We start from the raw sequence: 26520 nt of genomic DNA on the forward strand, positions 1-26520 counted from the left end.
TTAAAATTGTTTGTGATTTCAGTTCATCCATTTAAGGTGATAGAATTTTTGGTTTAAATGCGTCTTTTACCACTTTATGTAAGGGATTGAAGAGTTACAAATTTGTGAACATTCTGTTGTTCAGAAAAGTAGATTGGCATTTAGGTTATATCGCTCTCAAGTATTCCCACCTACTCAAACACAAAATTAAATATCACGGCCCTGATGAAAAGCAGCAGCTCTGCATTAGTGATATAAAGGGTGATATCATTAGAGTACCTATAACTAAATAAATCCCCCTTAGGCCTTAGGAATTAGATGTAACAGAATTAAATCCGGAGTGGTAGCCCTTAAATTCCGAACTACTGTCATTTATCAGAAATAGTTTCATCATTTAATGTGCTAAAGGAGTAGTTGTGAACCCTGGTAGAAAGTCTTTATATCCTCTCTTGTTGATGTGGTGCTGCTAAGGTGATCTGAGTCCTTCCTAACACCAGTTCCTGTTCCTAACAGCACTCCTGCTACTGTGAAGGGGGAAGGAAAAGGAAACCATTCACATTATGCTGACCTTGCATCATTTAGGGCTAAATACAAGAAAGTCTAGAGAATTTCCTAGCAATCAGGCATTGTGAATTCTCTTATTGTGTAATTTGTATAAGTCAGACAAATGCTGTTTAATAGTTCTGTGCACAAGTGGAAGAGATCTCGTTGAATCTTTTTATTCCACTCGATAGTAACCCTGTTTTTTTCATGCCTTTAAAGGGCACGAATGTAAAATTTCATCATCCTCCTGGGATGTGTTTGCACATACTGAGCCATGACTCCTTGTCATAGTTTCCTCTGCTTCCAAACTCAAGTTTTGATGCATCATTTGTGCTTAAGTGATGTATTCTTAAGTCTGCTAATTACTGCAAAATATTTGAATGCACAACACTATGGTCTTGTCAGGAAAATAACTAAACATTTTTTTTTTCTTGCATTATGATTCCCATTCTGTAGGAGCTTGAAATGGCTGCTTGTTCCAAGTAAGACTAGATGAGTGCTTAAAAAAAAAATCTGTCTGCAATCCAAAAGTTATTAATTAGAGATATATTTGGAGGAGGAGATAGTGGGTAACATTGGGTGTTAGTATTATTTATTAAACATATGCTGAAATGAGGAGAGCAGCTGTTTTTATACTACCAGTGCATCTCCCATTTGAAGAAGATACGCAGTCTTATCAAGGAGATATCTGCTTTGTATTTTGCTAATAGAATTTTTAGCAAAGGTTGTAGTGATTAAAAACACCAATGCTGTAGTTCTGTTACTAGTAATTAAATAAAATACTTTGACTACAGATTAAAATACTTGGAAGGTGGCTTTACACATACTAATAACCACTTATTTACTGTTTCTGTGTTTTAAGAATTAAAAGTGGTGCATTAAAGGTATGCTTTGAAAGTCAGCAATATTGTGCTGTTTCTTACATGCCTAATGTATGTTTGCTGTTTTCTTTCTTTTCTAATACCTCTTCACGTTCAGTGTTTTAAGGCTTCTTCATAATTTTAAAGCCCTTAAAAGTGCTGTCAACTTTGCAGTGGCATTGTTCCCCTATCAGGAATGAACCAGGTTCTAACTGGCTGTTAGTTTGTAAGGAAGAAGTTGCAGCATCCAGAGATCTGCTCCTCAAATGGTGGTACTTTGAGTTGTAGTTTTGTAGACATAAAATACTTCAGGATTTATGTGCTTAGGATGAAAAGTAATAATATCTCCTGAGGTGGCTTCTTTCTGGTCTCTTCCACTGTTGTAAGTTTCTCATCATTCTTATTTTACTTTGTTGATAAAGAAGAAAGAAAAAAAAAGTGTTGAATTAATCTACCTTGCCTAATCATTTTATTTCTCTATTATATAATAAGATACTTTAAAAACACAAGTGAAAGTGAAATTGGAATGGAGTCTAGTGATATGATTTATTCTGAGTCTGCAGAGTGCTGTTTCCTTTTCACAGAAAGATAGTTGCTGTTCAGAACAGTTTGTTTCAGCTTGGCAGAAGGGATGGTAGCCAAGTATCTTTATGCTTTCCTGCAGAGATTTACAAACTGGCAAAGCAACTTGCTCTCAGTCAAAAAAAAAAAAACCCTCAGAATTGATCCAGTTTTCAGGCTTCTGAAAATCATTGTTTTCACGTAGCACATTTTCTAATAAGTTTTTGGCCAAGATATGAACAGATTGCATTTTTACTAATAGAAATGCATGACTTTAGCACCATGCTGTCATTCAGCAACTTATAATATCAAAGAGCATGGTGGTTCTGGGCACTGGATCAGAAGGAAGTGAAACTATGCATGTATTCCTCTTGTTGGCATCATATCCACAGAAAAGAAGAAACATTCAGAGCAGTGACGTGCAGGGAAGATATTAAGAAAATATCAGGAAGATGCACTTGAAGACAAGTACTGGGTGTAGGAAGTGGAAGATAAAGAGAGACAGATAAAGAGGTGAACACCAGGTACCAGAAGTTGGCTTTGAACAGGCAGCTCTGGAAACAGATTTGTCATCGTGCTTCTCGCACATTCATCGTGTGTTGCCAGTGAAGTTCAGTTCATACTGAGTCAAAGAAGATGGAAGTAGATAATGCTTTTTTTTTTTTTTTTTCTTTTTTTAACTGAATGTAACCTACTGGCTAACAACTGAAAACATTGTGAAAACACTCATTTTTATGAAGGTCTGTAATCTTTTTGTCTGCCATGTTATTTTATCTATCCCTAATGTTTGGTAACTTCATTTTGTTTGTGGACTCCTAGTTTGATTGTCATAAACATCTGATGATTCTCCTAGATAGACTCTGCCAAAGAGGAGCAAATGAGGAAAGTGTTTCAGCCATCACCTTCTCTTTGATGGCTTTCCGGGTGGACAATATTTGGTACCATTTTGGGATCAAACACATCAGTTATCTGTATAAAAGTTAGTGTCTTGTGTTTAACTGGTTCTGTAAAATGGCAGAGACCATTTGTGTGTTGTGTCAGTTTTCTTATTTCTGTTATGCAGAAGTGATAATTAGATGGCATGTAAAATGTATTTTTAAAGAGCAGTGGTTGGCACATCTTGAATATGGAAAAGGAAATATTTCGACTCGTTAGATAAAACAGATTACTTTGTCATAATTTCTAGCATAACCTTTCAGTCTGTACTGATAAATCATTAGTGCTCATTCTTTAGAATTGATTTCTTTAGTACAGTGCTCTTAGAGAGAAATCTGTGTTTTGAATATGGCTTATTATGGTGTTTTTTAAGACAAACAGATTGGTACAATTTCCTCTTATCTGTTCAGTGACAGACTTATACATACAAGCTACGCATGTCAGGCAGCTTTGAATCATTTTAGATTGTTGTCCAGGTAATTTTAAAAATATAAATGAGAAGAAATTTTACAATGAGAAGCTATTTGAACTAAGTTATTTACTGTCATCATCTGCAGATGACAATTATACTAATTTTATCTTTGTAGTTTCTTATTGTCAGTCTGGATTTTAGATTCATCTCAAATATTTGTTTATAGGTGTATAGTATTTGATACAGAGAACTTTGAGATGAAGCTGACTGCTTACCTGTACAGAAACTCACTAACAGGAGTATGAAACATATTATCAAGTTGTACCGTTCTGTTCTGTGAAGTGTTTTGCATTCTTAAGGGTGTGGGGCTTTTTGATTTTTATAGTAACAAGAATTGAGGGTATTGGTTATAGATTTGGCACTGTTTTTAAGCTTGAAGTAAACTAGTATATAGCGTTCATTTAGATGGTTTTATTTGTTTTCCCCTAACAGAAAGCTAATCATCACGCTGGGTAAGAAACAGAAAAGAAAAAATGAATCTTCAGATGAATTGTCTGATGCTAAGCAGACTCCACAGAAGTCATTGAAAGATGAAGATTCACAGGTAAGTGATCAGAATCGTTCCCCCTTAAATTTGTAGTTGTCTATAGGTTTTCTTTTTCCCATCTCTCCAGTGAATTAGTTCTTTTCATACAGCGGCAGTTGACTGCCTCGTTCTGTCACTCATGTCTCTCTCTCATAGATGACAATCTTTATGTTATCATTTCAGCATGCTGGTAGGCTCTAGTTGTATCTATGAGGACTGTTCCAAAAGTAATGAAACCTATTTTATGATGTTGGCCCACAACATCAGAGACAGGTGTTGGTGGTATGGCGGTAGAGGTTCAACCTTCCCGTCAATATCCTGTTACATTTTGTTGCCTTGTGGCAGAGGGGCAGTCTGAGAAAATGATGTCTGACATGGAAGTGTTTATGAAGCAAAGATGTCATTGAATTCCTTTATATGGAAAAAATGGTGCCCATGATATTCATTGACACTTGCTGAATGTTTATGGAGACCAAACAGTGGGTGTGAGCACACTGGGGTGGTGAGTGTTGTATTTCAGCAGTGGTGACAGTGATGTGAAATACAAGCTGTGTGCTGGATGGAAATGGAAACCTGTCACACCACAAAGTGAAGAATGTCACAATCAGCTCATCTGAACAAATCACCTGATGGTGGTGCCTGTGTGGAAAAATAGTGTTTTATAGGTGGGAGTTTATTCTATCAGCTAGTGTCATTGTTCTCTTTGCATCTGTTCTTGTTTCCATGGAAACAAATAGAGGAGGCATTACTTTCAGAGCAACCAATGTAGAACACAGCTGAAGGAAGTGCAGGATTGAGGGTTGAAGTGGTAGCCATTCTTTTCAGGAATCTCTCCCTTTTAACTGTATTCACTGTTTTAATAGATAGCCCTGATATTTGCGAAATTCATGCACAAGGAAGTATGAACTATGTAAGTGATTGTATCTTATTCATATGCATATTAGTAACAGAATTGTAACCCTCTTCCTTTGGGCAGATTCCATTAAAATGTAACATTTCATTCTGAAAATGTGCAGGTTTTTATTCTGTGGCAGTTTCATTGAAGGAGATGTAATCAATATTTATAATAAATTGATGAGTAAAAGTTAATTGTATGATCTGATGATAATGTCTGAAAATAATCATCAAATGCAGAGCTGACCTTTAGTATTTTGCAGATTATAATGATGGGGGGAAAAAGGGATCAGAAGCCATTTCCAGGAATGGTTTTCTATTAAAGGTGATAAAGTGCCTTGGGTAAATGTTACCTGGAAGGGAGCATGGAATGATTTATTCCTCAGGGTGTTTGTCTTAGTGTGGAAGGCCTGTTTAGTAGATGTAAAAGGAAGTAAAAAGGGGTTTGATGTTCTGAAGAACTATAGGTTAGCGATTAAATTCCTGTCATCACATGAATATAAACTTGTGGGTCAACAGCTGTAATTCAGAAGACTGGAGATCTTTTCTTTTTGGTTATTGATTCGGGCTTTTTGCTATTTTAGTTTTAGTATTAAGTAGTTCTTGCATGAAGGGAAAGGAGTGGTGATATTGAGTGGTATCTTGGAAAGGAAATAATTGTGCTGCTGAATGCCACATAACGCTGCTCTGGTAACTGCAGAGGAGTTGGGGAGAAGCATAACAAGAACATCCATTACTTTCCTTCATCTCTGCTCTAATTCATTCTCTGTTTAATTTTTCAACATGGTCATAATTTTCTTTTCCTATTGCAAGTAGCTTTCTGTTTGTAAGCCCATGGGAGCAGTAATTTTAGGTTATTCTCCCTAGTTCATTTGGTATGCTTAGTTTCTCAGTAAGTGTATTCTTTAAGTATGTTGATTTATTTTATGCATCAGATGTTTATATTTATTTACTTGTGACCATATTTCTCAGTGCAGGGAAGTAATACAGCGTTTCTCAAACAAGGGAGATTATATATTAACATTGGAGAGCGTATGTCTGCTGATGTTTTATTAATCATTTCATACATCAAATAAAGACATACTGAGAAAGCCTGAAAATGCTTTTTAACACCTCAGTAGGTTTTGAAAACTTTAACTACTTAATGAATAAAATGTAGCTCTTTAACCTTTTGCTCTTAATTCCTACATCATTTTGCATAGCTCCTATTAACTAGCATTTTTAATAAGAATGTTCCTATCATTGTTTTAAACTGTAACGTGACAATACGTTTTTTTACGTTGTTTTAAACGTTTTTATACATTGTTTTAAACGTAACATGACAAAAACATGAAGTTCCTTTTTGTGTTAAATTCCCCCACCACACCTCCCTCCTCTCAGCCTCCACACACACGCTTTTTGTTGATGAATAGTTATTTTAGCTGCTTTATTATTGAAAGCTGATTGTTTCACTGTCTGATCATCTCCAGAAGAGCGATCTGATGCTCATTCTTTGATAAATGCTGTGTTGTGCATACTTCACTACTTCGCTAACTTACCGAAACACTTCAGAAGTTGTCATTAAAGTATAGCAAGGCCTTTACCATCAACCAGCCAGACCAAGGGTTGAGCTTAACAGCCAGGAAGAAAGTTCTGGTTCTGCAATCATGTTGTTACTGAATATCTGCTCTGCAGAAGCTTGTATAACAGCAGGGATGTTGGGTTTCGGTCTGTTCACAACTTTTTCTTCTTCAACTGACGACTGCACTGTACTGAAATCACCAATGGCTTTTCCTAAATAAAAAAATTGCTTTGCTGTGTAGCTCACTATAATGAAATTAATTCAAAGAAACTCATTTACTTTGCTGATTTTATTTTGGTGATGATCAGTTCTCTGAAACTGTTGAAACTACTGATGCTGTCTTATTGAAGATCTGCTATATATCCTGATGTTCTGTGATTCCTTTTTGAACTCTAAAAATAGAAGTATCAAACATTCCTATGAAAAACATAAGGGAAAAAGGTAAAGTTTAGTTGTTTGAAAATAATATTTAGTGGCTATTTTTTCTGTGATTCACATGCTTCATATGTTCCATCAAATTTTGGCCTTCGGTTTTGGTTTAACTTAAATATCCTGAAATTTGCAATCCATGTAAGAGGAAATGTTTGGTAAAGCTTCTTAGCTTTCTTCTACTCCATGCAGAAGAGAAGATCAAATCGTCAAGTTAAAAGGAAAAAGTATGCTGAGGAAGGAGAAGGAAAACAGTCAGAAGAAGAAGCTAAAGCTTCTGCAAAAATCAAAAAGAATTCTGCTCCTTTACCTGCTGAGCAGCCTTTACAATTATTTGTGGTGAGTAAAACCCGCTTCGGTGTTCAGGGTAAATCTGCGCTTGACACATGCTGCACTGTTTTCATTTTACTTACGTGTTTAACATGTCTGCCAGAGTTGTTGCTTCTCCATCTTTGTGTAATGAAGGTCGCAGTGTGTCTACTGCATCAGAATAATTTAGCAACAGAAAAACAATAAGTCTGTTTTTGGAAAGCATTGGAATCACCACTGCTTGTAAAGGAAATTTATATGAAAAGTGTGTATGGAGTCTGATGCTTTTACCTGTACTTTTGCACATAGTTCTCTCTATAAATCTACAAAGCCTTCATTTTAAGGTTAAACGTCTGGAAGATTTTGGTTTAGTATGGGAATGTATTTTGCAGCCTAAACAGTAGTAATCAAATATCAGTTGAATGAAAAAGACAATCGTATTCAGGTACTATTTTTTCCTTAAAGCAGACGTGTGTATGTTCAAGGAAGAGTGGAAATATTCACTGTGTGCAAAATTTCTCTACTGGCATGATAGACTGCTACCTTTGAAAGTTGTAGTTACCTTTATTGTTGATCTTTTAACAAGCCACTCTTGTTGATGAAGCTTTTAAGCCTGATATGGTTGAAAAAAGAGCATTTACTGCTATTTATAATGATAGCATTGTTTTCCTATGTTTATAGGAGAATCCAAGTGAGGAAGATGCAGCAATTGTAGACAAAATCTTATCCTCTAGGATAATAAAGAAAGAAGTAAGTGATTGTCATTGGATGAAATTATATATTTTAAAATATGTTTCACTTCAGCATTTTACATTTCCTCTAAATTTTCTTCTTAGGTATCTGCTGGGATGACAGTAGAAACAGAAGAGTTTTTTGTAAAATACAAGAACTAGTAAGTATTACCACATTGTTCAGTTGAAGCTGTTGACTGAAGTGTGGAACCATATACATATACCAAAGTTTTGTGCTACTGAAGGATGGCTTATGACCCGTTTTTGTCATTTTTCATATTTCTCTTTGCAAACTTAAAATTGCTAAAAATCTTTGTTATGTTATGAATAATAATTGGCAAGTTAATGCTGTTTTGAAACCTGCTTTGACCAGTAAGCTGCCAGCTGTGGTTGCCGAAAGAACAGAGTTTTTTGAAAATGTTTATTTATTAAATTCAGCAGGGGCAACGTTGCCTGAGGCTAAGTTTAATTTCATGAATTTAAATGAGCTGCTTTTAGATTTACAGTGTCGGGCATTTAGGAGAGGCTGGCGTAGGTGTCACTTTCTGTTTTGAGAAGAAAAAAGCTTTTCTAGTTATAGAAATGAATTGACATCAGAAGCAGGAAATAAGGAATGAAGAAATGGCTTTTTCCATATTGTCTTTTTCCCCATTTCATACCTGTCTTCTGTCCAGCTACTAAATCTGACTTCAGAAAAATTCACTTGAGGTACAGTTAGTTGGTATGGCTACCATTGAAAATGGTGCTCGTTCTTCTTTCTTCCTCGACCCTGCTTCTTCATGTCTCTCCTCTTAAAGGATCTGATTGCATTTTCCTTTCTGATGTGGGCTCTGCTGCTGCTGCTGCTTATGCCCCTCACTGATTCTTTAGATTAGTTTAGCTATATTGTAGTACACTTGAAGAGATGCTCACGTTAAGTACGTGAAAAAGCTAGGCCCAGTTAAGTTCTTCAATCTCTGAAGGATATTCTTAGTTCTTTTTTTGTTGTTGCTTGCATCTGTGGATTTATGGATATTCTCTGATAAAATGTCAGAAATTGAACTTACTTAAGCTCACTTTTAAATGTGCTTGCTTTTCCTCTCAGGCCACTTGAAAGAAATCTGTGAGTCCAGAGAGTTCTATGGACAAAGAAAAAATACTACCTTAACTCGATGCACGTTTGGAAGATAATAGATGATACAGTTATTTGGAAGAATAAATCTTTAATTGTTGCAGTGAATTCTGTCTTAAATGATAAAATATTTCCTCATTTGAATGAAATTTTGGTTTATAAACTGAATTATTTTAACTATGTTAAAAATAGATAGTAAGCCATGGCTTACATTAATATATTAATGTTAATCTCTGTAATTTCAGCTCTTATCTCCACTGTGAGTGGGCCACAGAACAGCAGCTTTTAAAGGATAAAAGAATCCAGCAGAAAATAAAACGGTTCAAACTAAGGCAAGCACAAAGAGCTCACTTTTTTGCAGATGTGAGTATGAAATACTCAAAGTAAAAGTTATGATGAATATTTGCTATTAAAATGCAACAGCTGAATGCTGAGAAGTAAATTTAGCCATTAGGACTGGGTTTGCATTGCAGCTGGGGGTTGTTTGTTTAACGTAATTGTAAGAGCAGGCCTTCTGGAGTCACTGACCTAACCTGGCTTGAATGGCTTGGTAAATATAGGATCATTGGGGTAACTATTTCCATGTGAGAATGAGGGAAAGATTATTTTTGTGTGGCTAGGTTCTCCAATATATAAACTTCCCAAGACAAAACTTTATGGCTAAATAAATAGTTAGGGGTTGTGGTTTGTAAAGCATCAGTAGTTTCCAATTATAGAATTCATTCATTCTTGATCAGATTTTGTCTGTGATGAGACCAAGTCCCAGCATATGCCAGCTTTTTTTTTTTTCCCCTTTCAACTGATGTATTATTCTTACATCACAGATGGAAGAAGAACCTTTTAATCCTGACTATGTTGAAGTAGACCGGGTATTAGAAGTCTCTCTTTGTGAAGATAAAGACACTGGTGAAGTAAGTGTATCTTAAAGCATGTCAAGATGATATACCTGACTAGTAATAGTATTTCTAGCAGATTTTAGAGTTAACACATTCATGATTTCATCATGATTTTAGTCCTCAATAATATTTTCATTGATCCACATCAATCTTGCCATTGCCTTGCATTACCATGTTTTTTTTTAAATAGAAATCGCAGCTCAATGGCTTTTCTTTTTACTAATATGTAAAAGTAGAAGATGCTTACGGGGTTACTGATGGAAAGGTAGTAATTACCATGTGAGTTGAGACAGAAAACTGATCCTGTCTGTCAGGTAGTGACAAGGAGTCACTGTGGTAAAAGGCACAAGAAGGCAAGCAATAAATATCTCGATGGTGGTTCTCTCTTCTTCTCTCACTCTACCCTCAGGCTTTTGACAATCAGCAGTTGAGATGCTGGCAGTGGGCTCCTTCCTCAGTGTTTAACAAAGCTCTTCCTGCACCCAATATGTGTTGGCTGCTCCAAAAGTAATGCCTCATATTTTATAGTTTTGGCCCAAAATGTCTAAGGTGGATGTTGATGGTGTGGCAGTAGTTGCTGAACCTTCCCATCAGTAGTCCATTATATTTTGTTGCCATGTGAGACATGGCAGCAGAGGGCAGTTTGACCAAATGGTGTCTGACATGAAAGTGCAGATGAAGCAAAAGTGTGTCATTGAATTCCTCAATGCAGAAAAAATGGCACCCACTGACATTCATTGATGCTTGCTTAACGTTTATGGGGACCAAACAGTGGATGCACCCAGCACTGTGGGGTGGTGGGTGGTGTGTTTTGGCAGTGGTGGTAGCAACATGAAAAACTGGTCACGTTGCAGACAGGTGAGCAGTTTTACAATCTCAGCATGTAGTCAGTCTCTTGTTTATTGCTGGCAAAAATGCAGAGCTAATAGTGGTGACTGTGTTGAAAAATAGTGAATTGTAGCTGAGAACTTACCCTGTCAAATAGCATTACTGTGCTCTTTGTATCTGCAGTTTTCATGGAAATAGGTAGGAGGCATTACATTTGGTCCAACTGTTGTACCTGGAAAGCTATTACAGAGCAAGAAAGCAAGATTAAAAAAATGGCTTAAGTAGCCTGATTTGAGAATGAAGGATATGTTCTAGGCAGCACATCTGTTACATTCTTTTGGTTTTTTTTGGTCATTTCCACAATTACCAGAAACATAGCAATTCATCTTCCCTAAGACTGACAGTTACATGTGGGTAAGCAGGATTAAAAAGTACTCTGAAGTTCTACAAGAAGTAAAAAAATAAAAATAAAAAAAATGAGGAGCCAAGGATAAGTACACAGATTACTCAGAAAGTATTAGAAATGTATTTTTCTTTCCAGGTATATCCCATAAGTTAGCTCCTCATATAGTAAGGTATATTAACAGTCTGTATATTAAACTGAAAGCTGATAACATTCAGAATTTTCTTCTGCAGCCTGTTGTTTACTATTTAGTAAAATGGTGTTCATTGCCATATGAAGACAGTACGTGGGAGCTGAAAGAAGATGTAGATCAAGCAAAAATAGAAGAATTTGAACAATTGCAAGCTTCCAGGCCTGACTCAAGGAGATTGGTAAAATTATGCCTATTTTACTTGTCTGTCTTGGCAACTTAGATTTTATCTTCTCCACTGTAAACTTCTGTGTTAAAATGTGAGACTTACTGACATTCTGTGTGAAGGATTTGTGAGCTTACCTAAGTTACCTAAGGATAATATTTTCATCTAACTTGTAACTTTGTTAAAAAGAATAAACATTTGGAGAAAATATGAAGCATTACAACTTTTTAAGCTTTTAACTAAGTGATGAGCAACACATTGAAAACGGCTATTATAGAATCTAAGCACCATTAAGATGAGGAGAAAACAGAATAAAATATATTCATTCTCTTGTAGAAACCCAAGTGAAGTCTTGTGCTTTAGCACTAAAGGAAGTTGACAAGCAGGCCTGTCAAACAGATTCCATAATTACTTCCTGCTTTCATTTTTCTTCTTTTAATAACGAGATAGCTGAAAGGAAGAAAAATACATGTAACAACGAAATGTGTGTTGTCTTTAAGTTATCAATCTTCTGTCTCAGAGTAGGAGGGGAAAAAAATACTACTTCTATTTAAAGTCCTGTATATGTCACTGTCGTTGCTTACCCTGACTTAAGACATAGGAGTGGTACACCACACTTGCTCTAATTATTTTTTTTATGTAACTGAATATGCACAGTATTTTAATTTGTAGGATTTTATTTTAATCTTCTTTTGTCTACAAATAATGACAGTAGTCATGGCTAACCTCTTAAGATTATATTTTTCATTTTTATGGTATTTATTTAAAACCCTGCTATTTTGGCATTTGAGAAGGCCTTAATAATATACATCTCTGTTACTGTATTTGACTTGGAGAAAAAGAATTATTGAAGTGCAGTGTACTACTGATAGCCATGACAGCATCAGCAACAAGTATTTTTTGTTCCAGGCTCCACCACGTACAAGCATTTGCTGAGTGCAACCCTGCCAGCGGGAGCGTGGCTCCTCCTGGTGTGGGGATGTGGGCAGATGCTTGCTGGTGGTGGAGGGGAAGAGGCAGCAGCAGCTGCTGGGAGGGGAAAGCAACCCCTGCTTGGGGAGGGGGTGCCAGAGGATGCTGACACTGGAAGGACAGAGTCACGGAATTCAGTTCCGAGTTGCCAGATAAGGCTACATGAGTCAAGAGTAAATACAAGCTTTCATAAACCATGGGAAATGTAAAAAGTGCAGCTGATCGTACAGCTGATCAGAAAACATCTTACTAAAACTGTTTTGCTTGAATTTGTGAATTTGTTCAAGCTGTAACATAGAGCTTGTTGAAGAGAGTGTCTCCTGCGGAATCCTACTTAGTTGCAGTAAAACAACTTCATGGTTTCTTTGTTAGGTTGCCTGCTATAATGTAATTGCCAGGCTGTTGAGTACCCAAGCTTGGAGCCAGGGAGATTAAGATGACATATTTTGATACTGTTAGTCTGTTGTTTTGTGTCCTTAATATTTTTATAGTATAATCTCTAATTTTAAAAGTATTAATTTAAATAGGCAAATACAAATTTCAGTTTTCCACAGACTGGCCATTAGTAAGTAATGTCAACAGTGACAGCATCCCAGTTTAAAGGCTAAGAAATTTCCTTCTAAGTTTGGGTGGCTGGGCTTGAGAAAAAGTGAGTAGAACTGTTTTGGGGGAAATTAAAAAGTACATGCTAACTTTCATGCTCTTTTTTCTTTTAAAGGACCGACCACCTCCAAACTCATGGAAGAAGATAGAACACTCAAGGGAATATAAAAATGGCAATCAGCTCAGGGAATATCAACTGGAAGGACTTAACTGGCTTCTATTCAACTGGTACAATAGGTAAAAGCATGGATTTTTTGTTAACATAAATGTTTTAACACAGGGAGTGAGTGTTATGAGGAATTAATACTGTTTTAACTAAATTTATCTTTGTTTCTCTGCTTAGAGCTGAAAAGATACAATGGAAAAAAGGAATTGCTCTTGCTTTGAAACTTTGAAAACTATGTTTTTATCAACAGGAATAAAAGAAAACAAATCAAAAAAGAGTCGAATTCACTGAAGATATATTTTCAGTTATAACATTTTACTGCATAGTTGCATGATCTACAGAAAAAATGTTTTCAATTCTCAGTCATGCTCTCCGTAGCTGTATGAGCATGCATGCTAACAGAGTGAAGAGCTGGAATATGTGGCTGAGCATGAGCACCCAGTGGTTCTTTGCATAGTTGTTTGATTATATGCCTCAGTTTTGGGTTTTGGAAATTCAGGGGAAGTTTGGCACTGATGCTTTGTTTCATCCTGTTTGTGTAATGGTAGCTGGGATGCTTTGTATTTGTGACTTGTGTGGAGATTATTGATCACTAGAAGATTCATTATGGTGGGCGTGCTTACAGGAAAACTGATTGATTTGAATTTCTTTAAATTGGGGCAGATGTGGTCCCAAAAAGTAACCTCATGATATTTCTCTAAGACAACCTCGTGGAACCTTCTGTTCCGAGGTTTTGCCAGTGCTAAACATGATTGAAAACTGTGGTTTTGTGCATTAACTTATTCTTTCACCAAAACCAGTGAACGTATGAGTGTCTGTTGCAGTACCTCAATTCTGAATATTGTTTTGAACCGGTATATTTGAGCTTTGTTTTATAAATTGTCCTTTTGAGTAACAGCTTGAGCGCTGTACTTTCTTTGACCTGAATAACAAATAAATGTATTTTACTTTCAGACGAAATTGCATTTTAGCAGATGAAATGGGTCTTGGCAAAACCATTCAGTCAATTACATTCCTCTACGAAATCCTCCTGTCTGGTATAAGAGGGCCTTTTCTGATCATAGCTCCGCTTTCCACTATAACAAATTGGGAAAGAGAATTTCGCACGTGGACTGACCTTAACGTTGTAGTGTACCATGGAAGTATGATCAGCAGGCAGATGATTCAGCAATATGAAATGTACTTCAGGGACTCCCAGGTATCGTAACATCACTTACGTGCACTGTCTTTCCCAAGCTACATCTCAGGTAGTAGGGTTGAAAAGTTCACTTTATATTAGCTGTACATATGTCTTACAGAAAGCCTATTTACATTCCCATTGTGTTTTTTTAAGCTTTTTATTTCTCTAAATCTTTATCATATTCTTACTGAGTAAATCTTATGGAAGTGGTTGCAGCAAGATGTATGATGCTTTGATATGCTGAGAGGAGTTCTTCAATCAAAGAAGTGATAAGATAACATGTGGAGATTAATGTGTGTGCAGATAGTTGCAGTTGGAGTCTGAATGAGAAGAGCAGTAAGAACAAAAATAGAGCTGATTAAACTGTTTCCTTTATATAGCTGCTATTTTCATTACTGTAAACTAGCCTTGCTTGTGTACAGTTTGCTTTTCTCTTATTACTTCACGTTAACATTATCTAATTGGATTTCATAGGTTTTTTTTTTTAGTCTTCTTGTGCCTCTTTTATATATTTTACGTAGGCAGGTATTAAAAAAAAAAAAAGAATCATCACGTTTCTATATGACTGGTAAAGCAGAAACTTATTTTTAGGTAGCTAAAATTAATAAAAGAATGTTTTCCCTGTGAATTGCTGTGTACTATCTGTCATATTGAATGCCTTCTGTATTCTTTATCAGAGCAATGTAGTTGATCTAGCTAGGTTAGAAGTGTTTGTTTAGCTGTCAGCTGACATTTTTTCGTACATAACTGTGTGAGTGCTAACTGTCATATTGCTGTCACATTTTGATGGGTTGAGTCTTTTTCTGTCAGCCTTTCAGATTTTTACAGGATTAAAAATGTCGTATTATCTACGTGCATCCTCTGAAACTATTAGAAATTCATAAGTGGTTAGAAAATACTGTTGGTTAGATAATACTGAATTCCTATTGATGTTATGTAGATACAAGATCTGCACAGTTAACGTCAGCCTAGGCTGACAAGCTAAGTTATAATATAAAATCTGGTATCCAGCTTAGAGTAAAATGTCAACAAGATCTTTAAATTGACTTGATTCAGTGTAACATAACAAATTTTGCATTGATGAATCTCTAGGGACGTATTGTTCGAGGTACCTACAGATTCCAAGCCATTATCACAACGTTTGAAATGATTCTTGGTGGCTGTCCAGAGCTAAATGCAATTGAGTGGCGATGTGTTATTATTGATGAAGCGCACAGACTGAAAAACAGAAACTGCAAACTGTTAGAAGGACTAAAATTAATGAACCTTGTGAGTACTGCTTTTCACTTCTGTTGTTTAATTCCACTTGTTTTCTGTAAAATTACGTAGAATATGATAAATCACAAGCTTGTTTACCTGTCAGAAAAGACTTTTTAAGCAGTCTTTCTGTGAAGAGGCAGGTTCCTGAAAGTCTCTTCAAATGTATGTGCTATTGAGACCTGATGGTTGTGTGGTTTTCATGGGTAAAAAAAAGAATGCTCAGCTTTAACTGTAAGCAGAATCTATTTGTGATGATACTGTTCTAAAGCCTGTTTTGATTACTATGAAGGCTTCCTTTAATATGGTCTCCTTAATCTTAAAATAGTGCTAAGCAACTCCTGGAATTTGCTAAGGCAGGCTTATTATCTAATCCTGCAGTTTGGATTTTGCTTGATACTCTGGGAGCTTTACAAAAAGCAACTACTACCGTGAGTCTTAGGATTTTTGGAGCATTGCTACAAGGTGCTCCATGACTGGGTTTGGATTGTTCTTTTCTCCAAACTTGACTTATTTTGATCCGCTCATCGCTATGTGTTGTCAGAAGTTATTTTGCTTTCTGATGTATGTTTAGTGTTTATTTTTCTCAGTGTGCAGAGAGGGCAATTATATTTGTATGAAAATCACGGGCCAAGTTGAAGCATTCATTTATTCATTATGGCTGAAGGAAGACAAGATTTAAAGAAAAGCTGGTTGAAAATACTTACTATTCATCTACTACTCATCCATCTATCTCTGTATTTAGTATTTAGTAAAATACAGAGCTGCTAATGTCAGGTTATGACACTCAGACATGATAATTTCATAGCAAGCGTTTGCATGTAATTCATGTAATTTTTGTTTCCTTTTGTAGGAACATAAAGTGCTGTTAACTGGTACACCACTGCAGAACACAGTAGAAGAGTTATTTAGTCTTCTTCATTTTCTTGAACCATTGCGTTTTCCTGCTGAATCAACATTCATGCAAGAATTCGGAGACCTTAAAACAGAGGAGCAGGTTTGCACGTTGAATTAGTTCATCTTGAGCTTGAGTATTTGAGCACGTGACTTGTAGGAGAAACTGTTAGTTTGTATATTAACCATTACTGCATTAGCAATAGTTAGAAACTGACATTACTTGGAACAATACTCTGATAAATTTTAAAGTGGAGTCTAAATTGCAGAATTTAAGTTATTTTCACCTTTTTTGGATAGATTTTGTAAATATAGCAAGTGAATAGGGAGAAGAATAAAACCTGAGATTTTCTGGCTTCATAGGCAGTTTGTAGGCATGATGTTTTTGAAGTGTGCCAAACATTTCTTTAGTAATCTGAGGTTAAAAATAAGATGACATCATACCTGGAAAACATTTTATGTAGGGATGGAAATAAAAAGCAGTGTAAGTTTAACATTTTTTTGTATTTAACTACAAGTCTTGTGTCCAAAAAACTTTTGTTTCACTCAGGTTCAGAAATTACAAGCTATCCTGAAACCCATGATGCTCAGGCGATTAAAAGAAGATGTAGAAAAAAAGCTGGCTCCTAAGGAAGAGACTATAATTGAAGTAGAACTAACTAATATTCAGAAGAAATACTATCGAGCAATCTTGGAGAAAAATTTTGCTTTCTTATCTAAAGGAGCTGGGCAAGCAAACGTACCAAATTTGGTTAACACTATGATGGAACTCAGAAAATGTTGTAATCATCCTTATCTCATCAAAGGTAAGTACATGAGAAATCAAAATGGAATTCAGTTTTTGAATTTGAATTTCTGTACTTGATTTAAACTACTTAAGAACTATCGGATGAGGTGGAAACATGTTTGACAGACATTAGGCAAAGTGTAAGGCAGTTGAGTGTTTGAGACCTGAAATGTGAACTTTTTTTGTATGGTTTCCCAAGATACTTATAATTGATTATGATATGGAAATGTTATACCTCTTTGAAAGCAGCATCAAGAGTGAACTTATTAAAAGAATATTCTTTTTACAGATTATATCATCTGTGTCAGTTTTTGGTGCTTTTCTCACTTATCTTTTTCCTACTTGCAAGAAAATGCATCTGAACTTCTTAGAAATTTTACTGTGTTTTCAGTCAGATTGGGACTTCAGAAAAGGTCTTCAAAATACCACTCAAGACTCATGTCTTATTTGAAATATCTCAGCTGTAAAAAGGGCTTTTTAAATGACTTTCTTATCCAACACTGAACAAGTTGTATTTTTCACTTTGCAATTTAGAGATACTCAGTTTTAGATGGTTCTTTTTTACAGTGTTGTTCTACTTAGGAGTGTAAGACTTCAAAAAGCATAGAAATAGATGCTCTTAATAGACATCAGGTCCATCCAGACCTATTATGTCTCCAGCAGTGGCTAACCAGGGCTATATAGAGTATATAGAGGCATTGTTGTGGATTTTTTGGTAGCTTATTCTTATATGTATGTGAACAGATTTCTGTAGCTTATGCCTGTAGGTACTAAGAGGTACTCTTTGATAGGTGCTGAAGAGAAAATCCTTGGAGAATTTAAAGAAACTTACAGCCCAACTGCTCCAGACTTCCATCTACAAGCAATGATCCAGTCTGCTGGTAAATTGGTTCTTATTGATAAACTTCTTCCAAAAATGAAAGCAGGAGGCCACAAGGTCCTTATCTTCTCTCAAATGGTGCGCTGCCTTGATATTTTGGAGGATTACCTCATACATAAAAGGTAATAGTGTGCATACTGTGTAGTTTATTGGTCTCAGTATTTTTGGATGTTATGGGAAACAGCATACCAAAAGCAGTATTTCTATGTTAACTGTAGGTAATCTGTGATTCTGTGGTTTGGTTTCATAAGGCTATTTACTTGAACTGAGCTAACATTTGGTATTTTGTATTTTATATTTGTGTTTAATATACTACTTTTAACTTTATAGTAATATTTAACAATCCAGCATGAAACGATTCCTTTTTCTTTTCTAATATAACTAGATCTAGACTAGTATATCATATCTAGAAGCACAACCTTCTGAAATCCACAGAAACTGAAACTTGCTTTATGCTACTGTTTGATTAGAAATGTTAGCGGGTAAGACTTCATATTTAGCGGAATTAATGACTGTAGGAGATGGCTGCCTGCCAAATAGCCTGTGGTCCTGTAGATTATCTGCTGTCCCATTTTATGCCTGATTAGAAGAAAAATGGTTGTGAAGCTTTTTGACTAGTTGATACGCGTTCAGCCTCCATTTACAATTTGTGGAAGGTACTTACTCCGTTTTTTAAGCAAGACAGGGGCGTTTTATTTGATATCTGAAGTTTTATTGGAGTCTTCCTAATTATTAAAGATAAGAGAAGTGGTATTTTTACCTTGGGCTTCTAATTTTGCCACTTTTAGTTGAGGAAGTCATAAATTCATTGATGCCTTGATAAAAGGCAGCGAGAGGTACTGTGAAGTTCTTTTTGTTCTATTTCTCCGGCTCTTGACAAAATCCATGTGTGGTTTGTTGAATGACAGCTCACCAAGTACTTCTTTGTAAAGGTTATTCGGTTACCCCTATCAAGATCAGACAATTTGGTATATAATACAAAAGTACACTGCCTGCTTCTGTACCACAGGCAGTGATTCAGGAATAGCACATGAAAAACTTCTAAATATATGTGTTGGCCTCCAGTTTGTAGTGCAAACTAAATGCCATGGTAATACATGTCTAAAGGTACGTGTTGTCAGATAATTGCTCTGATGAACAAAGAACTTTTCTTAAATATTTGATGTTAGAGCTTCCTGATGTGTGTTAGTAGTACAAATAGGCAAGCTCCATTCTGACTTCTGATAATAAAAGTTAGCTCATGACTTTTATTCACTGTAAAAATAAATATGCAGGCAGGAGATCTGTTCTACTCTTTAAATTACACAAATTTTTGCAATTTTCCATTTGTATGACAATTTCCAGATACTTATATGAACGAATTGATGGACGAGTACGAGGCAACCTCAGGCAAGCTGCAATTGACCGGTTCAGCAAACCAGATTCCGATCGCTTTGTGTTCCTTCTGTGCACCAGAGCTGGTGGTTTGGGGATTAATTTGACTGCAGCAGATACATGCATAATTTTTGATTCAGACTGGAATCCTCAAAATGATCTGCAGGTAAATGCATTGAACATTGACCTGCGGAGTCAAACTTGGTTGATATGAATTTGATCTCTTGGAGTATTCAGTCTTTATTTTGAACCTGCATCATTTTTAAACATTGAAGTGTTCTTAAGGCATGTGTTTAATGTTTACTGATGAGTGCTTTCTGCCTACACAGATGAAACTCAGATGACTTCATCTGGTCCTGACTTTCTCTTTTAAACTGACTACTCTTTTACATGTACAGCACAACAGTGTCTGAGTTCATAAAGATTTTGATGACATGAAAACCAAGACAGTACTAGATTTGGATTCTGCATATACTGAGTAATATAGAAATTAATTATGGTGTATGGTAAAGCAGCAAATCAAGTTTAGGAGTTTAAGTAAATGGTCACTTGATTTCTTTCTAAACTTGTACTGTTATTTTTAAGATTATGCTCGAACACGATAAACTTCTTGAATCTTATGCTATTCTTAAATAGTCTTTTTTATTCTTAAATAGTCTAATTTCTTACTGCTCTTTACCCTTCCTTCAAAAGGCTCAAGCCCGTTGTCACAGGATTGGTCAGAACAAAGCAGTGAAGGTCTACAGGCTGATAACTCGTAACTCATATGAAAGAGAGATGTTTGACAGAGCAAGTCTGAAATTGGGACTGGATAAGGCTGTCTTACAGAGTATGAGTGGAAGAGAAAACAGTGTTGGTGGTGTATGTAGACTTATTTTCTAAAAAAAATTTTAAAAAAAAATTTTGTAGTCACGTGGGGCCTACTGTAAATCATAGAAGTTGGCATTTTTCTACTGCCTGCCTCTCTGCCGTCCTTTTTAATATGACTAAAAATAGTTGATATGACTTATAAGTGTGGTAGCGGTTATTCTGGAAAGTCTTTCCCTGTTTCTTGCCTCTTAAGTTATGAGGTAAATAATGACTAAGTTAATACAATGGGAAAAGTTTGCGTTTGTATCCCTTTGTCTTCCTGCATTAATATGTGGATCTCCAATAAGATGAGAGTTGCATCTGGTATTAAAGGGTAGGTTTGAAACCTTCTGTTCATCACAGTATTGAGTATAGCTACAACCAGAGACAGGTGCATGTAAAAATAAATACATAGCAAAGTATTTCAGCTGTTAACTAGACTTACCTCTTAATGATTAATAATTTAAATATTTAATTTAGAATATAAAAGCTGTAGCTAGGTTGCAGAAGCATTGCAATGAAGAAGAAATAAATATCACTTTGGGGGGATTTTCCTAGGCTTTTCAACACGTGTTTTATTTATGCAGATCCAACAACTCTCTAAAAAAGAAATAGAAGACTTGCTTCGAAGAGGTGCGTATGGTGCCATTATGGATGAAGAAGATGAGGGCTCCAAATTCTGTGAGGAAGACATCGACCAAATTTTGCAGCGGCGTACCAAAACTATCACAATTGAATCAGAAGGAAGGGGCTCCACATTTGCCAAGGTATGGAAGCAGCAAGTTGGTCTTTGACAGTATAGTTCTGTACGTGTTAGGAAAAAGAAAAGGGCAGACAGAAAACAATTTCAAAAATGTGTGTAATTCATACATAAAAATGTGTTATTTAGGATCTCTTGTATCTTGCTAATCATGGATTAAGTAAAAACCTAAAGAACCGATTAGGGGAATGTGATCATCTCTATCTTTTCATCACAAGAGTTGGAAAAAAGAATCTTCTCTTTTTTCCTAAAAGCAGGGTGTTCGTTTTTTAAAGACCTTCTGAAACATAGCGTATTCCATGCTCTCATGCTTTGATTGTTGGTAGTTTAAATAATCATTTGAAATTTCCCATGAAGCGAGTAATTTTGCATGAGATTAAATCCCCAAATGCTGATAAGCCTCTTCAAAAGATTCTACTTTTTTCCATTCGAGTAATTTAAATTCAAACTTAGAAGCAGAATAATCTTGCTGCTTAATGTTCTTCTCTCCCGGTAGTACCAAAAAGTTCATTAGATTTTTCTCATTCATTATAGGTCAGAATTGAAAAAATTAAGGGGAAGGAGAACTTTTGAGTTACTTCACACTGTTAAGTAACTTCTAAAAGCTTAACAGCAACTCAGGAGATTTTGTAGGAATAAAGTTACGCAGTCTTCTCAGCACTGGGGCATTCAAACCCTGCAGACTTCTCATGTATGCTCATGTATGCTGCTAGTAAGATTTAGTTTAATGTTTTGCAGGCTAGCTTTGTTGCATCTGGAAACAGGACTGATATTTCTCTAGATGATCCCAACTTCTGGCAGAAATGGGCCAAAAAAGCAGAAATAGATATAGATGCTATCAGTGGCCGAGTAAGTACTGTCATATTGCAGTTTTTTTCAAGTATGTCCTTGCTGTTTAATTCTTAGTTAGCAGTGCAGAATTTTTGGTGTGCGTCTTTTTTTAATACTTCGATGTGAATTTGTTTCTGTGGTGGTTAGTTTCTGCATAGGAAATCAACCACCAATAACTTCAGTAATTTCCTAGCTCCCTGTTGTCCCAAAAGAGTTTGGGCATTTCTGATGTATTTTATATATATTTATTTTTTAAGGTTCTGAAAACAATTAGAAGATGTAATTATTCTGATTATTTTCTTTTCTGACTGTGAAGCCCGTTCTGGAATCTGGAAAACAGCTCAGTGAAAGGCATAATGTCTTTGCTGTGACCAATGCTTGAAGACATTGCCATGCAGTCAGTTCCATAAAGGTTTTGTTGACCTTTTTTACTGATAGAGGGTAACATGTAGTATAAGTATTCAGCTCAGAGGGGGTATTGAGTATGGTTTGTAAGCTGCGTGCTGGCATCAGGGTACTAAACTTTTTATTGTTGTTATCTTAAATACCACAAAATATTATATGTCCTATACACAGATATCTTCAATGATAAGCAAAAGACCTATTTGTAACTTTAGAGACTGTTCATTTTTAAAGTAAATTCACCTACTTAAGCAAAACTTACCAGCTGTTTCTCTAATGAGATTTGCTTGAAATTTTACAGAACAGCCTGGTTATTGATACCCCACGAATTAGAAAACAAACAAGGCCCTTCAGTGCTACGAAAGATGAACTGGCTGAATTGTCTGAAGTGGAGAGCGAGGGGGAGGATAAGCCCAAACTCCGCAGGCCTTGTGACCGTTCCAACGGATATGGAAGAACGGAGTGCTTTCGGGTGGAGAAAAACCTACTGGTCTATGGGTATGGCATATAGTGTTCTTTGTTCTGGGAAACAATAATCATTTTAGAAGGTGCTTATATTTATGGAGTGACTTACGCTGGCATAGATCTTGACTGGTTAATAAATATTTTTGCATATTCACTTTGTATATAGCCTCCTTACTGCCTGATGTGATCCTAAGCATTTTAAGATTTACGATGTTTGCAAAAGTTCTAAGTCTTGCATTTCAATGAAGTTTGAATAGGAACTGAAAATCTAACCAGTCATTTCTAGCGTACTTAAGTCATGTGTTAGTTTTGTAAATAAAATCTTAGGTCTTCTCTCACCCACTCCCGCCCCCTCGGGAAGATAAATGACTGTGATAAATGAGCCTAAAACTATATTTTTTCTTCTAAGCAGACAAATTTTGTTTAGAGCAATTTCAAACAGTTTGTTGGGGACACTTCTTTCATATTTCTACTCAGTAAGTTAAACAGAAGAAAAAAGTGGAATTCCTCTAGGATTTTTTGCTTTCCTTTTCAAAAAATAAGCCTGCAGGCTTCTGTAGTGTATGAATTTTAAGTGCTACTGTGTGTTTTTCTTTGGACTAGGTGGGGTCGATGGAGAGAGATTTTATCACACGGTCGCTTCAAGAGACAGCTAAATGAACAGGATGTGGAGATAATTTGCCGAGCTCTCTTAGCCTATTGTCTTGTTCACTACAGAGGGGATGAGAAAATAAAAAGTTTTATATGGGATCTGATTACTCCAACAGAAGATGGGCAAACACGAGAGTTGCAGAATCATCTTGGTAAGGTATTTTTTGCAGTTAAATAGCTTCACGTACACTTACCTCTGAATACTGCTGTAATCAAAGCTAAAAATGCTCCCTGAAAGTGTAGTGTGCTGCTTGAAATATACAGAACTTACTCCAGATACCTACATCAATTGATGGAAAAAGAAGTTTCACTTCTGCTTTGCTTTGGTTTTGATGGCAAATCAAAGTGCCAAATGGGTTGGTGTGTAAGCTTTCTTTTCATTTCAATTCATAAGAACCTGCTCTTTGTCATTGTAGTTGACAACAGATTATTTCCCCCACTCCTTGTTTGTCTTGAGTTTCTGAAATGTATTTGAGAGATGCTCTCAGACACGAAACAAAGAGAAAATGCCTCCTATTGAGAAGCTGTGAGGATAGTGTATTTTCTGTGTTGCAGGTCACAGTATTGCAGTAGGATTTAGTAACAGTAACTGTCACAGGAGCTCTGTGCCTACCTATTGCTGTTACTGTATCGTGTTTTAAATTATACAGGCCTGTCAGCACCTGTGCCTAGAGGAAGAAAAGGAAAAAAAGTGAAGACCCAGGCTAGCACTTTTGATATACACAAAGCAGAATGGCTTCGAAAGTACAATCCAGAACATCTGTTGCAAGATGAAGGATACAAAAAGCACATAAAACACCACTGCAACAAGTAAGCAGCAGTTAAAGTGTGAATGGTTTTTTTTGTTCTTTATGTGCAGATTTTTTCTTCTTGTCATTGTCTTCAACTTTAAGATGCTCCTTGTTTTGCTATGAAGAAACAAATTTTTATGGTGTTTATTAGATTAGGTGTTCATGTTTAAATAATTCTGTTTTCCTTTACAAAAAAATGTATATATTTCAATGGCGAGGGGCTAGGCTGCTGAGAATGTGAGCTGGCTTGCTTGACTAGTAACAATGAATGAGCTTATTTTAGATAAAGGAATACTCTGTAAGAAAACTTGTCATACTCTGCTTGCGAAACTTCATAGCTGTAGTCACGAACTGAGATAAAACAAGGAGAAGCCACATTAATTAAATTTCTAAGTGAGGAGGAATGAAAAGGAATGTAAAAGATGTTTATTGTCAGCTCAGTGAAATATTTCTAAGGGAATCTTCTGAATAGGAAAAGGGAAATATTGTTTTTGTTCTTAACAGTATTTTATGAAGCAAGTGAGGGGTATTCTGCTCGATGAAAGGTTCTTTGTTTTGGTTTGGTTTGGTTTTTTTTTTTGTAGCGAAACACCAGCAATAAAGAAGTGCAAGGTGGAGGAACTGGAGCTTGTCTCCTCTCCTAACTGAAGGAAGTGTTTGAAAGCTTTGCGGTGTTATTTAAAAAAAGACAAAACAACAAAAAAAAAACCTTTTAGAGTACTAATACATATTTCTTTTTTTTTCCCTTTAGGGTCTTGCTTCGAGTAAGAATGCTGTATTACTTAAAACAAGAAGTGATTGGTAATGAATTTCAAAAAGTGTTTGATGGAACTGATGCCAGGTGAGCTATATGGAGGCTTTTTTTGCTTGTTCATTTTAAGTGTAAACTTATGAAATGACAATGAAGTCTTTCCAGATCTAAATAAGAGTAGTTGTGAGGAAATATTTGTCTATTTAGGCTCTGGGAGAAGTGCTTTCATTTGCTCTGTCCACAAAACACTTTGTATCTACTCAATGTGGAGAAGTCTTGACTACTATGAAATGGGAAACCTATCAATGTATAGTACTATTAAAATAAAATAGGCTGAAAGAGTAAGTGAAAGATGAAATTATATACCTTACGTGCTAACTGGTGGGTTTTTCCTTGATCTTTCTGCACACTTCTGGTTAAGTGCTGCATATTTCGTTGTTATTTTTTACTTAACTGTGGAAGTACTTCTGCCTGGGAATTCTTGCACTCAAAACTTCAAGAATTTGTGGTGGATATAAAGTTTTAATTTGATTCAGAAAGCTGTTATAAATATTCACAAAGAAGTCTGTCTCATCCCATTGAACACAGAAGCAGATAATTTTTGGCTTTAAGTTTTGTAAACTCAAACTGCCAACCCAAAGTTGGCAGAATATTCAGAGAAAGATTATGATATGTTGTTTCTGTTTCAATACTCTTTCTCTCTTACTGGTCTCTGTCGAATATAAATTACCAAACTATGTGTCTTGTGTTACTGTTTTTATTGATTATAGAAGTGAAGAAATGCATTCCTCAGTTTCTTTAGGTTACCAAAACAATTTTTAAAGCTGAGCTACACAGTATAGCAATATTGTATGTACCTTGTAGCAGCATGGCCTTACGTTTGTTAACTCTTAGTTGCTTTTAAATACCAAAGTGAAATCAAAAATTTAACTTTTCAATCCTGAGAATCTTTACAGTCTTCAAAACCTTTGAATTAGTTTGTTGGACATGGAATGTGTTATGTGTATTTGAAGAAAGTAGTTTGAAAACCCTGTATAGCATACAAATTCCAAAGAAGAAAAAGAAAGAAATGTGTTGCTCCCTCTGAATATTACTGATGTTGGTGCTGTTGGTGAATCTCCATAGTGAAATTGATGTTTGGGTCCCTGAGCCAGATCACTCTGAAGTTCCTGCTGAGTGGTGGGATGCAGAGGCAGACAAATCCCTTCTAATTGGAGTTTTTAAACATGGTCAGTAACACGAATGACTGCATGTGTACTCCCCTCCTCCCCCCAATACAAATGGCTGTTATCTTTTTTTTTTTATAGTTCACTTTAAAAATTGAATTTCTGCCTTTTTTTTCATTTATAGGTTATGAAAAATACAACACGATCAGAGCAGACCCAGCACTGTGCTTCTTGGAAAGGGTTGGCAAGCCAGATGATAAAGCAGTTGCTGCTGAGCAGAGAGCAAATGATTATATTGATGGGTAGGGGTACTTCAAACTGGGCATGAATGCTTTGAATCCGTAAC

At 35.9% G+C, this 26520-nt stretch overlaps 1 protein-coding gene across 5 annotated transcripts in view; it reads left to right on the forward strand.

Moving 5' to 3' along the window:
* CHD9 (chromodomain helicase DNA binding protein 9) overlaps window positions 1-26520 on the forward strand; it is a gene marked incomplete at both ends in the record, with an annotated part of 65276 nt that overhangs the window by 25650 nt on the left and 13106 nt on the right. For all 5 annotated transcript variants that reach the window (XM_079541534.1, XM_079541535.1, XM_079541536.1 and 2 more), the window contains 23 exons: window positions 3784-3895; window positions 6954-7100; window positions 7752-7820; window positions 7907-7962; window positions 9158-9275; window positions 9737-9823; window positions 11273-11410; window positions 13086-13207; window positions 14091-14334; window positions 15409-15585; window positions 16427-16570; window positions 17018-17273; window positions 18046-18256; window positions 19479-19674; window positions 20202-20369; window positions 20945-21124; window positions 21856-21966; window positions 22652-22848; window positions 23419-23618; window positions 24117-24276; window positions 25009-25098; window positions 26134-26237; window positions 26359-26476. In XM_079541534.1, coding sequence (XP_079397660.1) covers window positions 3784-3895; window positions 6954-7100; window positions 7752-7820; window positions 7907-7962; window positions 9158-9275; window positions 9737-9823; window positions 11273-11410; window positions 13086-13207; window positions 14091-14334; window positions 15409-15585; window positions 16427-16570; window positions 17018-17273; window positions 18046-18256; window positions 19479-19674; window positions 20202-20369; window positions 20945-21124; window positions 21856-21966; window positions 22652-22848; window positions 23419-23618; window positions 24117-24276; window positions 25009-25098; window positions 26134-26237; window positions 26359-26476 — 3405 coding nt within the window. The remainder of the gene's footprint in view (window positions 1-3783; window positions 3896-6953; window positions 7101-7751; window positions 7821-7906; window positions 7963-9157; window positions 9276-9736; window positions 9824-11272; window positions 11411-13085; window positions 13208-14090; window positions 14335-15408; window positions 15586-16426; window positions 16571-17017; window positions 17274-18045; window positions 18257-19478; window positions 19675-20201; window positions 20370-20944; window positions 21125-21855; window positions 21967-22651; window positions 22849-23418; window positions 23619-24116; window positions 24277-25008; window positions 25099-26133; window positions 26238-26358; window positions 26477-26520) is intronic.

The sequence above is a fragment of the Tetrao urogallus genome (genome assembly GCF_951394365.1).
Source record: "Tetrao urogallus genome assembly, chromosome: 12".
Lineage (NCBI taxonomy): Eukaryota > Metazoa > Chordata > Aves > Galliformes > Phasianidae > Tetrao > Tetrao urogallus.